This window comes from Heterodontus francisci, chromosome 4 (genome assembly GCF_036365525.1).
Source record: "Heterodontus francisci isolate sHetFra1 chromosome 4, sHetFra1.hap1, whole genome shotgun sequence".
Lineage (NCBI taxonomy): Eukaryota > Metazoa > Chordata > Chondrichthyes > Heterodontiformes > Heterodontidae > Heterodontus > Heterodontus francisci.
The window spans coordinates 47,356,810-47,372,369 of NC_090374.1; the positions used below are offsets into that span (position 1 = coordinate 47,356,810).

A 15,560-nucleotide genomic window follows, 5' to 3' on the forward strand; every position below is an offset into this window, starting at 1 on the left:
TTACAGTGGGTAGCTCCAGAGAAAGGGACGCTCTCACTCATTCATACTCTCTCTGATAATGTACAATTATTTAACTCAGAAATGCAATGCTAAAAATAAGGAGGGAAAATCTGTTTATTGAATCAAGTTTCTGAAATGTACTAATCTCTAATGCAGCAGAGACCTGTTGTTGCCCAGCAACAAAAGAAGCATGGAACAGACAGTTTGGTCTTAGAAGTTTCCAGCCAACTCCGTTTGCTGACTTCTCATTAGCCTTTTCACTGTGTATTGGTTTAGAAATTAAAATCAGGTCGCTTTTCCTCTTGGGGTGGGGCTTCTTTCTACTAATGTAACATTTGCTCTCTCTCTCTTTCTTGTAGGTGTGTCTTTTATAGATATGAACAAAATTGTGGGCAGAGCTTGGAACGTCCTCCAGTGAAATGTAACGTCATGTACTGACCTGCACACTGATAAAGATACACAAATCCACTGAAACTTGTCTCAGAAGAATCAACCCGCACAGAACAGCATAGATTTACCAGCTGGTCGATGAACACAATTGAAGCAATTTATGTGGTATTTGATTTCTTCCTGTGATGAAGTAAGGATTTACCTTATCAGTGGCATCTCATTCTAAACTAGATTACAGGACAACAACTTTTAACTTTTTGTTTAGCCCAAACATTTTTACTTGAAGTCTGTTCAGTGTGGACTGAGGAGAAGGGCTTTGCACCAGTTTGGATTAAACCATGTGTCATGTGATTGTTACCTGCCGCTCGATGCTGTGGACCCTGCTGAGCATTGTGGTGGCCTTTGCTGAACTGATTGCCTTCATGAGCGCAGACTGGCTCATGGGCAGGCCAAAGGCTAACAGCACTCCTGCCGTCGCAAACTACTCCAATACTTTGAAAGATCCTTACCACCCAACATTGGGCATATACAACCGCTGCATCAAACTGCCGGCATTAAAACGAGGAACTCTGTGTGGCCCATACGCCGAAACCTTCAATGAGATTGCTAGTGGATTCTGGCAAGCAACGGCTATTTTCTTGGCGACAGGAATTCTTGTTCTGTGTGCCGTGGCTTTTATGTCAGTCTTTACCATGTGTGTACAGAGTATTCTGAAGAAAAGCATTTTCAACATTTGTGGATTACTACAGGGAATCGCAGGTAAGTTTGACTGAAAAGGTGTAGTTTCACTGAACTACCACAGATATACTCGTAATTTTTAATTGGGGGATGGATTTCCCACAGGTTAAAGCTGGAAATGACACCTGTGCTTTAAGACAACACTGGAATCCTGATATCAACTCGCTGAGTCACTTAGTCAGCGAGGTTATTTTACAGTCAGGTGTTGCATAATACCTGGAATGGCCAAGACAGTACAAAGCAAGTCAGGAGTGAATTACTACCAAATTTTCTTATATCCAGAATCACCTTCTATGTATCTAAGTGGGTCTTACTGTAGTTTGTGCTAAATACTAAAGGGGCTGTCAGAAATTCCTAAACACACAGTTTTTCCTTCAAATGCAGCACTATACTGATAAACTGACCTCTCATACAATGTGCATTGTTCATGGTTCCTTCCTTGATAGATAAAACAACCTCAAAACACAAAGTCTCTAATGTATTTCCAAAGTGTCATGCCCTCTGCCTGGCAGTCAGACAGAGTATTAGAGAGAGACTAGAATGCATGCTAAGTTTTTTTTTCCCTCCCCAGGGCTGAGGAAATCTCTTAAGTCAACAAAATATATTTTGAAGTTGATTCAATCTAATTGGACTTTCACATTTATGCTTGAGTTTCAGCACACCTACCCTGGCGCGCACACACATTTGAAAGCGAATTGAAAAAAGTTCTCTTCAACATCATGGGCTAGAGATAGTTACATTAAGGTTGAGATGGCTTCAACGTGAAGATGGAGGAATATGTACAATATCAGTATAATGTGAAATAGCTTGTTAGACAGGCCTTTAAAACAATTCACTTTTTTTCAAATTACAGGCTATTTTTATTTTAGGTATGTTAAGTTGCCAACTATTAGTCCCTCTTAGAATCGTTTGGCATTCAGTTCCTCAGTTGGTAAATTCAGGGTCAGATGTGGTACTGAGTCAGATTCCAAGGTAGCCATTAGTTATGCTAGCCTTGAGAGTGTGTTTAGCAGGCTGTTGTCCTCCTGGGGGGAGAAACACATAGGAGCCAGACCCAGTCCACACCTTACATTCCCACATGAATTCTTTTAAGAGGGATCACAGGATAGCAGTGAGTAACGAGAACTCTGGCTAATTTTCTCTTTCACAACCCAGGGGTACTGAGGCCAATTGTCCTCCCACCCCGCTCCTCAACATTGTGCTGGCTGACGACCAACTCGCCAACAACAAGGGTTAGGGCCCGGAACTTTCCTTAGTCTGTGTGGCTCAATTACTAAGTGGATATACTTCCTATGCCACGAGGGTAAGTTCTTGACTGAGTCATCCAGCAGAAGGAAAAGAAGCAGGCAGAGAACAGGTAGTGTTGCAACAGATTGAGCAGGGAGTGGCATTACGTGGGTTCATCCAACCGTTTCCTGAGGGAATAATGGTGGAGGGGGTAAAGGGTAGAATTATAAAGTAAGGAATCCACATATCTATATCAGTTTCATCGGTCTAGTGCACTAAACTAGTTTCATTTGCCACTGTCAGCTCAGAGTTATTCCAGGAACACAGAATGAATTTAGTATACTGGGTGGATTAACTCTCTCACTGCCACAACAACAATACTAGACTAGGAATCAAGCTCCAGAAATTATTCTCATTGGTTTGATGTGGCAAGTGGACCATTGGAAACCTTTTCTTCAGCCTACAAAGCATTGTTTACAGGTGGTTAAATCCTTTAGTCTTTGGTATGTCTGTGTTGTCGTACCAGTTTACAAAGTTTAAGGATGAATTCCACATGAAATTATTGAATTTTGTACACACTTTAAAATTGCACAGAAAATTGTAACACAGGCAAAACACTGTTTGTATTTTTATCCACCATTAGAATAGATTATAATCCCAAATTGACTTTTTGAGGAACTTTGGAAAGTTGCATCCCTAGTATTTTTAATCACAGATAGGCAATATTTTTATTTCCTGAAAATAGAGACATTTTGTCGAAGCTTTTCATCTTACACTTATAAGGACAACTCGCAAGAATACCAATGTAAGGGAAACAACTAATTTATACTGTATGAGAAGAGAGTGCTGATTGATTGGCAAGTGAACTCTGATTAGTAAAGGCATAGCCATGGTGACTGAAAATTAGCTGCCAAGCTTGTTTGAAATTTAAACCAGGCAGCTTGACTCTGGTCAAGACATTGCCCTGAGGAATGAACCAGCGAATGGCTGTCACTTATTTTGTTTAGCTGAAATAGGCACAATGTGTGTACATGTTCTTTCTGTCTGCAAAGAACAGGGCCCTGTGTATTACTAAGTGTAGCTTCCAGTACACGCAAATGCGCCACACTGCGAGCCCGACTGACAATCTTAAATTGGTTGTCAGCGTAATTCTTAGCACACTGAGGATTATTTAGCAAATGTTGTCCAATTGCTGAATCACATCTAGTGTTGGACATTGTGTTTTGGGTTTTGCAAGCACAAGCTGGTTGGGTATGGCTTGTACCTTGTTCTGTTGCGAACAGCAGAAGGGATATGCTGTTTGATATGATCTGCCAGTCTTTGGGATGTACGGCCTATATACCTAGCATCACACTAGCATTGAAATTCATATATCACATTACTCATTGTGTGATAGGCAGAATGTCCTTTTGGCTTGACGGCAGCATCCTGTTAGTGACCAACACCACATGTGTTGCTACCGCATAGTAGCAGCTTGAAACAGCTAGCTTCACCTGTTGCTCAATTTTTTTGGGGATACATTACTCTTCCAGGGTAATCTGAGGTAGACTGGGCAGCATGTCCTTTCCACTATTCGCAACGGGCAAGGTACAGGCCGTACCCAACCAGCCTGTGCTTGCAAAACTCAAAACATAGTATCCAACATTGGATGTGATTCAGTAATTGGACAACATTTGCTAAATAATCCTCAATGTGCTAAGAATTACGCTGACAACCAATTTAAGATTGTCAGTCGGGCTCGCTGTGTGGCGCATTTGCGTGTACTGGAAGCTACATATATTAATACACAGGGCCCTGTTATTTGCAGACAGAAAGAACATGTACACACATTGCACCTGTTTCAGCTAAACATAATAAATGACAGCCATTCACTTGTTCATTCCTCAGGGCAATGCCTTGACCAATCACAGTCAAGCTGCCTGGTTTAAATTTCAGACTAGCTTGGCAGTTAACTGTCAGTCACCATAAACTGGTGCATTCTGCATAGCAATGCCTCTACCAACCACTTGCCAACCAATTAGCACTCTCTTCTCATACGGTATAAATTTGTTGTTTCCCTTACATTGGTATTCTTGTGAGTTGTCCTGATGAGTGCAAGATGAAAAGCTTCGACAAAATGTCTCTATTTTCAGCACTGCTCAAGTTCTGTACTGCCAAACGACTATTTTTATTTCCCTTCAGACTGCAAGCATAGTGCAAAATGGTTCTGAAATGTGCCACTTTCAGATAGGAGAAGTTTATTATTTAAAAATGTGGAATCTAAAGTAGAATTTCTGCTTTGTGTCACTAACTGAGCTAAAGTTATCCAATTCAAATGATGGACTTGTGGCCTGTTAACCCTTTGCCTCTCATGCATTCATAGTACATACAGCAAATGGACAGAACAGTTATTCGATATGGGGTAAAGGTGTGGTGGATCAGCAGAGAATCAGTTAATAATTTGCACATTGCAAAGGTAAAGTTAAAGAGCACAGTGGCGCAGTGGTTAGCACCGCAGCTTCAAAGCTCCAGTAACCCGGGTTCAGTTCTGGGTATTGCCTTTGTGGAGTTTGCAAGTTCTCCCTGTGACTGCGTGGGTTTCCGCCGGGTGCTCCGGTTTCCTCCCACAGCTAAAGACTTGCAGGTTGATAGGTAAATTGGCCATTGTAAATTGCCCCTAGTGTAGGTAGGTGGTAGGAGAATGGTGGGGATGTAGTAGGGAATATGGGATTAATGTAGGATTAGTATAAATGGGTTGTTGTTGGTCAGCACAGACTTGGTGGGCCGAAGGGCCCGTTTCAGTGCTGTATCTCTAAATAAAATAAATTATCATTAGCATAGGAAGTTTTCCCAACATTGCTACTGAACGTAGCAATGGAGCTTACGTTAAAATATATTGAGGCATCACAAAGACACCGTGCATCACTCACGGCTGATGTTGTGATGAAAGTGACACCAGGTTGTTTTGCAGAATGCTGCAGTCTCATCAGCAGTGTGACATTACCAGTGTGACCTTGTTTTCTTTCATTGAACATTCAATTGTTATAAGTGTCGTCACTGGACCATGTAATCTCATTTGATACTTGAAAATTCACTCTGCTCTAGAGACTGAAGTAAACATGGATATGTTGTTTTTATATATATATATATATATATATATATATATATATTCTTTTGGGCCTCCTTATCTCGAGAGACAATGGATACGCGCCTGGAGGTGGTCAGTGGTTTGTGAAGCAGCGCCTGGAGTGGCTATAAAGGCCAATTCTGGAGTGACAGGCTCTTCCACAGGTGCTGCAGAGAAATTTGTTTGTTGGGGCTGTTGCACAGTTGGCTCTCCCCTTGCGCCTCTGTCTTTTTTCCTGCCAACTACTAAGTCTCTTCGACTCGCCACAATTTAGCCCTGTCTTTATGGCTGCCCGCCAGCTCTGGCGAATGCTGGCAACTGACTCCCACGACTTGTGATCAATGTCACACGATTTCATGTCGCGTTTGCAGACGTCTTTATAACGGAGACATGGACGGCCGGTGGGTCTGATACCAGTGGCGAGCTCGCTGTACAATGTGTCTTTGGGGATCCTGCCATCTTCCATGCGGCTCACATGGCCAAGCCATCTCAAGCGCCGCTGACTCAGTAGTGTGTATAAGCTGGGGGTGTTGGCCGCTTCAAGGACTTCTGTGTTGGAGATATAGTCCTGCCACCTGATGCCAAGTATTCTCCGAAGGCAGCGAAGATGGAATGAATTGAGACGTCGCTCTTGGCTGGCATACGTTGTCCAGGCCTCGCTGCCGTAGAGCAAGGTACTGAGGACACAGGCCTGGTACACTCGGACTTTTGTGTTCCGTGTCAGTGCGCCATTTTCCCACACTCTCTTGGCCAGTCTGGACATAGCAGTGGAAGCCTTACCCATGCGCTTGTTGATTTCTGCATCTAGAGACAGGTTACTGGTGATAGTTGAGCCTAGGTAGGTGAACTCTTGAACCACTTCCAGAGCGTGGTCGCCAATATTGATGGATGGAGCATTTCTGACATCCTGCCCCATGATGTTCGTTTTCTTGAGGCTGATGGTTAGGCCAAATTCATTGCAGGCAGACGCAAATCTGTCGATGAGACTCTGCAGGCATTCTTCAGTGTGAGATGTTAAAGCAGCATCGTCAGCAAAGAGGAGTTCTCTGATGAGGACTTTCCGTACTTTGGACTTCGCTCTTAGACGGGCAAGGTTGAACAACCTGCCCCCTGATCTTGTGTGGAGGAAAATTCCTTCTTCAGAGGATTTGAACGCATGTGAAAGCAGCAGGGAGAAGAAAATCCCAAAAAGTGTGGGTGCGAGAACACAGCCCTGTTTCACACCACTCAGGATAGGAAAGGGCTCTGATGAGGAGCCACCATGTTGAATTGTGCCTTTCATATTGTCATGGAATGAGGTGATGATACTTAGTAGCTTTGGTGGACATCCGATCTTTTCTAGTAGTCTGAGGAGACCACGTCTGCTGACGAGGTCAAAGGCTTTGGTGAGATCAATGAAAGCAATGTAGAGGGGCATCTGTTGTTCACGGCATTTCTCCTGTATCTGACGAAGGGAGAACAGCATGTCAATAGTCGATCTCTCTGCACGAAAGCCACACTGTGCCTCAGGGTAGACGCGCTCGGCCAGCTTCTGGAGCCTGTTCAGAGCGACTCGAGCAAAGACTTTCCCCACTATGCTGAGCAGGGAGATTCCACGGTAGTTGTTGCAGTCACCGCGGTCACCTTTGTTTTTATAGAGGGTGATGATGTTGGCATCGCGCATGTCCTGGGGTACTGCTCCCTCGTCCCAGCACAGGCATAGCAGTTCATGTAGTGCTGAGAGTATAGCAGGCTTGGCACTCTTGATTATTTCAGGGGTAATGCTGTCCTTCCCAGGGGCTTTTCCGCTGGCTAGGGAATCAATGGCATCACTGAGTTCCGATTTGGTTGGCTGTATGTCCAGCTCATCCATGACTGGTAGAGGCTGGGCTGCATTGAGGGCAGTCTCAGTGACAGCATTCTCCCTGGAGTACAGTTCTAGGTAGTGCTCAACCCAGCGGTCCATCTGTTTGCGTTGGTCAGTGATTATGTCCCCCGATTTAGATTTGAGGGGGGTGATCTTCTTGATGGTTGGCCCAAGAGCTCTCTTCATGCCATCATACATTCCTCTGATGTTTCCGGTGTCTGAGGCCAGCTGAATATGACTGCATAGGTGTTGCCAGTAGTCGTTTGCGCAACGCCTAGCTGTTCTTTGTGCAGTACTTCTGGCTGCTTTAAGTGCTGCGGATGTTAAATCGCTGGGGGCTTTCTTGTAGTTCAAAAGTGCAATGCGCTTAGCGGCTATGACAGGTTCCAGCTCTTCATTATGAGATTGAAACCAGTCTGCATTTCGAGCAGAATTTCTCACCCACAGCTGTTACAAAAATTTCTAAATTCACTTGTAACAGCCCTTCTAAACACTCCCACAGGGGATGCTGAGACCAAGTGGGCCCACATCAGAGACACCATCTATGAGTCAGCTTTGACCACCTACGGTATATATATATATATATATATATATATAATGTGTCTATAAATAAAAAAGGTTTTCTTCAAAATTTTCCCCTAATAGTCTAATCACATAACATATTTGCTTTCATTAAAGTTGCTTACAAGAATACCTTATCCTGTGCTACACTCATACAATGCTACATCAGCAACAGTACAAAGGAAATGTCTAAACTACAGATCCAAGCTCAAGCCCCACACTCCACGATAGGTTCTGCAGTTTCCACACACCAACTGACTCCATGGCAACCCCCTACATACCACACACAGCTCTAATATCTTTCCATGACTCAGTGCATAAATATTAGCTGAGTGCATATGTCCATTCATTATTCCTTAATGAACCACATTTTAAAACATTTTTTTTTTAACTCTAGTCATTTACCCATTGTAAAAAGGTTTCTGGGGTGTGATGATATTTTACAGCCTATAGACTTGTGGTTTGTGTAAATGTTATATCCAGTACTGCATGATATGCTCTGTTTAGAACCCCCAATGTATCCTCAGGTATTGACTCCTGAGGTCCTGTAACTGTCTAAATAGAGATGGTCTCAAGGTACTTCTAATAAAATGCATTGTATATAGACACATGGCTTCAGGTAACTTTCTGAGTATGGGCTGCTTGAGGTTCTCCACTGCCAACACATACTTGAAACATTACCCCCAGTGGCAATACAGCTTTATGTCTAGTTATGTCCAGAGTAACTTTGGAGTAGCAACATTTTAAACTGTTAACCCTTCATTAGGAATGTCTCCTAGTGCTTCATCAGTATCCACACAAACAAAAAACTTGATAGAAATCATCCTGTAAAGAATCTAACATGACATGGAGTGATGCTGTAATTTAATTGTGGGGTTCAGGTTACATTTTTAAAAATCAAGTTTTGCTTCCATAGTTTATGACACTATCTGATCTCTGGATTAAATTGCTGTCTTGCAATCACTCCTAAGTACTTGTTCCAGAAGTTTTATAAATCAAGTAGTCAGCTTCTCTTGCATGTGTTTAAGGGTCTGACTGAAATATAATTAAGGCAGTCTCACTCCAGTTGCCACAGAATGGAGACTCACAGTGCAAGTCTTTCAAAATGAATAAATTTGAAGTTATCAATTCAAGATAAAATGATGCTTATTTCGTAGAAAGAAGTTTCCAGTGTCATACCAGCTGGATATAAGGGGCTAGTGTGGGGTTGACAGATCAAAATTATATCTTGTGCGAGTCAGTTATGCCTGGTCATTTATGCTTTGTAATTTATGCAATGTTATATTTATTTTGGCACAAAGCGGGTTTCCAGAATATGTGCAAAATTAGGAAGGCATTCACATGCTACAAGGTGATGGTAAGGAAATTCAGACATCAAATAGTTAAATGGTGAGACTGAAAACTTTCACTGCAATTCTGGAAAGACAGCACCTCCAGCCAAGCAAAAGACAAGCGGCTCAGTGTTTTTTTTTTGCTTGTCAGTGTTAAAAAAACAACAGAACGACTAGTTGATGAGTTAGCTTTGGGTGCTCTGAGAATGACATTACTTTGCTTTAGCTCTTTGCACTTGGAGTTGCTGCACTGTCTGGAGATATATTTGAGCAGGCTAGTGCCCAAGAACATGCATGTGTGAGTTGCAACAGTTATTTCAAATCTTTGTTTTGGCAAGTGCCAGGGTATCAGTTGGTTTGCAGTCTGGGGCATTGCCTGCAGCTGCCATTGTGTCTGAAGCCCCAACTCCCAGGAGTTTAAAAATATTTCCCTTTTCTTTCTGTGAACTGCAATTCAAACATCTAAGGATAGCCTTTTTCTAAGTTGTTCAGTGAATGAACACATTTAAAAGTCTGACGAATAGTTTACAAAGCTTTAACATTGATATTCTGGGAATTCTGTACTACACCCTGTGAGTGGAGTATCAAATTCTACTCTTCAAATATAACTTCTGTTGCATTTGGAAGTTGGGACATGCTGTTTGGGCAGGATCTAATCATTTCTCAGAATATGTCAGTAGCTTTGGCACTTGAGTTATGGCTACAGCTACAGTACTGCAGCTATTGGGTGATCAGTCTTGCAAATCTATTCCAATCCGTACCCTCAATCTTCATAAAGACTCGTTACTTTTTTAAATGATTCCGGGTTCACTGTGCTTCTTGTTGGTTGTTTTTGATTGTCCGTGTAGAATCATAGAATTTTACAGCACAGAAGGAGGTCATTCAGCCCATTGCGCCAACCATCTGAAAGAATTATCAACACGCCAATGCAATGTGGAGAAAAATGTTAAATTGAGGCCCAATGAACTGCAGGGGAAGGGTGGGGATGGGGGGGCTCCTATGATCTCAAAGTAATCCAACAACATCCAAGCGCACTAATACTTAAGAGCAAGAAACCAGAAATAGAAAGGGAAAATAGCCGACTCCATTAAGAGCTGTCAGTTGTTTCAGTTAAAGGGCTGTATTCCACTTTTGATCCCTTGACTTGGCCTGAGACACCAGTGAAAACCAGGTATTATAAAGGGAGAATGGAAAAAATTATATTGGAACACTAGGCTGAGGAAACTTTGGAAGGAGAGTATCTGAGAGGAATAAAGGTAAAAGATAATAAGAAAGAACTTGCATTTATAAAGCGCATTTCATGCCCTCAGGATGTCCCAAAGTGCTTTACAGCCAATGAAGTGTAGTCACTGTTATAATGTAGGGAACTGCAGCAGCCAATTTGCCCAAAGCAAGCTCCCACAAACGGCAATGCAGATCGCCTGTTTTAGGAGTTGGCTGAGGGATAAATGTTGGCTAGAACTGTTCTAGTGCCATAGGATCTTTTATACCCACCTGAAAGGCAGACAGAGCCTTGATTGTGGGTGTCAGCCATGGCTCAGTTGGTAGCCCCCTCTCCTCTGAGTCAGAAGGTCATGGATTCAAGTCCCACTCCAAAGACGAGCTCAAAAATTGAGGGGGACAATCCAGTGCAGTAGCACTCTTGGAGGTGCAGTCTTTCAGGTGAGATGTTAAACTGAGGTTTCGTCTGCTCTCTCAGTCAGTTGTAAAAGATCCCACAGCACTGTTTTGAAGAAAAGCAGGGGGGGGTTATCCCCAGTGTCCTGGCCAATATTTATCCCTCAATCAACATCACTAAAATAGATTATCTAGTCATTGATACATTGCTGTTTCTGGGTGTTTAACTGTGCACAAATTGGCTGCCATGTTTCCAACACCACACCAGTGACTACACTTCAAAAGAACTTCATTGGTTGTAAAGCACTTTGGGATGACCTGATGTCATGAAAGGCGCTTTATAAATACAAGTCTTTATTTTTTTAAACATCTCATCTGAAAGCTGGCACCTCAGGCAGTGCCTCAGTACTACAGTACTAATGTCCTGAAGTCTCTGGAGCAAGGCTTGAACCCGTGACTTTCTGACTGTGAGGTGAGAATGCTCCAACTGAGCCAAGGCTGACACCTCAAAGTCACTGAAAAGAAATAAAATTAAAGTTAGGGTGGGGAAAGTCATCAGAGAAGTATTATAATGCTGTTTGTTTTATGTGGGATGTTTAGTCAAGAGAAAGTCAGGTATATTGGGTGGGGAAAGGATTTTTGTTGTTCCAAAAATTTAAGGTAAGAGGTTTGGCCTTAAGGAAAAGGTTACGACAACAAAATTGATGGAATTATTAAGAGCAAGTAGAGAGCACCAGAATTGTTAAGTGAGTTATCATAGATCAGTGAAATAAGTAGGCTAGTACTGGACGTTGACAGTAAGTCATTGGGTATTGGAGTTAGAGTCATAGAGTCATAGAGTTATACAGCACAGAAACAGGCCCTTTGGCCCATCGTTTCCATGCCGGCCATCAAGCACCGATCTATTCCAATCCTATTTTCCGGCACTTGGCCCGTAGCCTTGTATGCTATGGCATTTCAAGTGCTCATCTAAATACTTCTTAAATGTTGTGAGGGTTCCTGCCTCGACCATCCCTTCAGGCAGTATGTTCCAGAATCCAACCACCCTCTGCGTGAAATAAATTTTCCTCAAATCCCTTCTAAACCTCCTGCCCCTTACCTTAAATCTATGCCCCCTGGTTAGTGACACTTCTGCTAAGGGAAGGAGTTTCTATCTTTCTATCTACCATATCTATGCCCCTCATAATTTTGTATACCTCTATCAGGTCCCCCCTCAGCCTTCTCTGCTCTAAGGAAAACAACCCCAGCCTATCCAGTCTCTGTTCATAGCTGAAATGCTCCAGCCCAGGCAACATCCTGGTGAATCTCCTCTGCACCCTCTCCAGTGCAATCACATCCTTCCTGTAGTGTGGTGCCCAGAACTGTACACAGTGCTCCAGCTGTGGCCTAACTAGCGTTTTATACAGCTCCATCATAACCACCCTGATCTTATATTCTATGCCATATGCCTTCCTAGCCACATTATCTACCTGTGCTGCTGTCTTCAGTGATCTATGGACAATTACAAAGAACAAAAAACAGTACAGCACAGGAACAGGCCAATCAGCCCTCCAAGCCTGCGCCGATCTTGATGCCTGTCTAAACTAAAACCTTCTGCACTTCTGGGGACCGTATCCCTCTATTCCCATCATATTCATGTATTTGTCAAGATGCCTCTTAAACATCGTTATCGTACCTGCTTCCACCACCTCCCCCGGCAGCTGGTTCCAGGCACTCACCACCCTCTGTGTAAAGAACTTGCCTCACACATCCCCTCTAAACTTTGCCCCTCTCACCTTAAACCTATGTCCCCTAGTAACTGACTCTTCCACCCTGGGAAAAAGCTTCTGACTATCCACTCTGTCCATGCCACTCATAACTTTGTAAACCTCTATCATGTCGCCCCTCCACCTCCGTCGTTACAGTGAAAACAATCTGAGTTTATCCAACCTCTCCTCATAGCTAATGCCCTCCAGACCTGGCAACATCCTGGTAAACCTCTTCTGTACCCTCTCCAAAGCCTCCACATCCTTCTCGTAGTGTGGCGACCAGAATTGCAAGCAATGTTCTGAGTGTGGCCTAACTAAAGTTCTGTACAGCTGCAGCATGACTTGCCAACTTTTATACTCTATGCCCCGACCGATGAAGGCAAGCATGCCGTATGCCTTCTTGACTACCTTATCCACCTTATCCCATTTACCAGGTGGTCGTGGCAACCATCCACCGCCTTTGTTCGGCGGAGAGTTTCATCTGTTGACTTTTTTTTATTAAAATAAAACCACCCAATTTGTATACTTTCAGTGACCTGTGGACCTGTATGCCCAGATCTCTCTGCCTGTCAATACTCCTAAGGGTTCTGCCATTTACTGTATACTTCCCACCTGTATTAGATCTTCCAAAATGCATTACCTCACATTTGTCCGGAATAAACTCCATTTGCCATTTCTCCGCCCAAGTCTCCAACAGATCTATATCCTGCTGTATTGTTTGTATATCCTGTTGTTTGTGATATACATTAATGATTTGGAGGAAAGTATAGGTGGACTGATTAGCAAGTTTGCAGACGACACTAAGATTGGTGGAGTAGCAGATAGTGAAAGGGACTGTCAGAGAATACAGCAGAATATAGATAGATTGGAGAGTTGGGCAAAGAAATGGCAGATGGAGTTCAATCAGGGCAAATGCGAGGTGATGCATTTTGGAAGATCCAATTCAAGAGTGAACTATACAGTAAATGGAAAAGTCCTGGGGAAAATTGATGTCCAGAGAGATTTGGGTGTTCAGGTCCACTGTTCCCTGAAGGTGGCAACGCAGGTAAATAGAGTGGTCAAGAAGGCATACGGCATGCTTTCCTTCATCGGACGGGGTATTGAGTACAAGAGTTGGCAGGTCATGTTACAGTTGTATAGGACTTTGGTTCGGCCACATTTGGAATACTGCGTGCAGTTCTGGTCGCCACATTACCAAAAGGATGTGGATGCTTTGGAGAGGGTGCAGAGGAGGTTCACCAGGATGTTGCCTGGTATGGAGGGCGCTAGCTATGAAGAGAGGTTGAGTAGATTAGGATTATTTTCATTAGAAAGACGGAGGTTGAGGGGGGACCTGATTGAGGTGTACAAAATCATGAGAGGTATAGACAGGGTGGATAGCAAGAGGCTTTTTCCCAGAGTGGGGGATTCAATTACTAGAGGACACGAGTTCAAAGTGAAAGAGGAAAAGTTTAGGGGGGATATGCGTGGAAAGTTCTTTACGCAGAGGGTGGTGGGTGCCTGGAACGCGTTGCCAGCGGAGGTGGTAGATGCGGGCACGATGGCGTCTTTTAAGATGTATCTAGACAGATACATGAATGGGCAGGAAGAAAAGAGATACAGACCCTTAGAAAATAGGCGACATGTTTAGATAGAGGATCTGGATCGGCGCAGGCTTGGAGGGCCGAAGGGCCTGTTCCTGTGCTGTAATTTTCTTTGTTCTTTGTTCTTTGTTCTTTGTATCCTCTGACAATCCTCATCACTATCCGCAACTCCACCAACCTTTGTGTCGTCCGCAAACTTACTAATCAGACCAGCTACATTTTCCTCCAAATCATTTATATATAATACAAACAGCAAAGGTCCCAGCACTAATCCCTGCGGAACACCACTAGTCACATCCCTCCATTCAGAAAAGCACCCTTCCACTGCTCCCCTCTGTCTTCTATGACCAAGCCAGTTCTGTATCCATCTTGCCAGCTCACCTCTGATCCTGTGTGACTTCACCTTTTGTACCAGTCTGCCATGAGGGACCTTGTCAAAGGCTTTACTGAAGTCCATATAGACAACATCCACTGCCCTTCCTTCATCAATCATCTTCATCACTTCCTCAAAAAACTCGATCAAGTTAGTGAGACACGACCTCCCCTTCACAAAGCCATGCTGCCTCTCGCTAATAAGTTCATTTGTTTCCAAATGGGAGTAAATTCTGTCCCGAAGAATCCTCTCTAATAATTTCCCTACCACTGACGTAAGGCTCACCGGCCTATAATTTCCTAGATTATCCTTGCTACCCTTCTTAAACAAAGGAACGACATTGGCTATTCTCCAGTCCTCTGGGAACTCAACTGTAGCCAATGAGGATACAAAGATTTCTGTCAAGGCCCCAGCAATTTCTTCCCTTGCCTCCCTCAGTATTCTGGGATAGATCCCATCAGGCCCTGGGGACTTATCTACCTTAATGCTTTGCAAGACGCCCAACACCTCCTCCTTTTTGATAATGACATGACCCAGACTATCTACACTCCCTTCCCTAGACTCATCATCCACCAAATCCTTTTCTTTGGTGAATAGTGATGCAAAGTACTCATTTAGTACCTCGCCCATTTCCTCTGGCTCCACACATAGAATCCCTCCTTTGTCCTTGAGTGGGCCAACCCTTTCCCTGGTTACCCTCTTGCTCTTTATATACGTATAAAAAGCCTTGGGATCCTCCTTAATCCTGTTTGCCAATGACTTTTCATGACCCCTCTTAGCCCTCCTGACTCCTTGCTTAAGTTCCTTCCTACTTCATATTCCTCAAGGGCTTCGTCTGTTCCTAGCCTTCCAGCCCTTACGAATGCTTCCTTTTTCTTTTTGACTAGGCTCACAATATCCCTCGTTATCCAAGGTCCCTCTGACCCTCTGTACTTCCTAGGGTCCTACCATCCATTGTATATTCCCTTGCCTTGTTAGTCCTCCCAAAATGCATCACCTCACACTTCTCAGGATTGGGGACAGGGCTTTTGCCAAGAAGT

At 43.5% G+C, this 15,560-nt stretch overlaps 1 protein-coding gene across 11 annotated transcripts in view; it reads left to right on the plus strand.

Moving 5' to 3' along the window:
- Nucleotides 1-15,560, plus strand: part of lhfpl2b (LHFPL tetraspan subfamily member 2b) — a 328,744-nt gene that overhangs the window by 247,399 nt on the left and 65,785 nt on the right. For all 11 annotated transcript variants that reach the window (XR_010974858.1, XR_010974856.1, XR_010974855.1 and 8 more), the window contains one exon: nt 360-1,149. Coding sequence is in view for 7 of the 11 variants with exons in the window: in XM_068029468.1 (XP_067885569.1) it covers nt 729-1,149 (421 nt within the window). In the remaining 4 variants the exon portion in view is untranslated. The remainder of the gene's footprint in view (nt 1-359; nt 1,150-15,560) is intronic.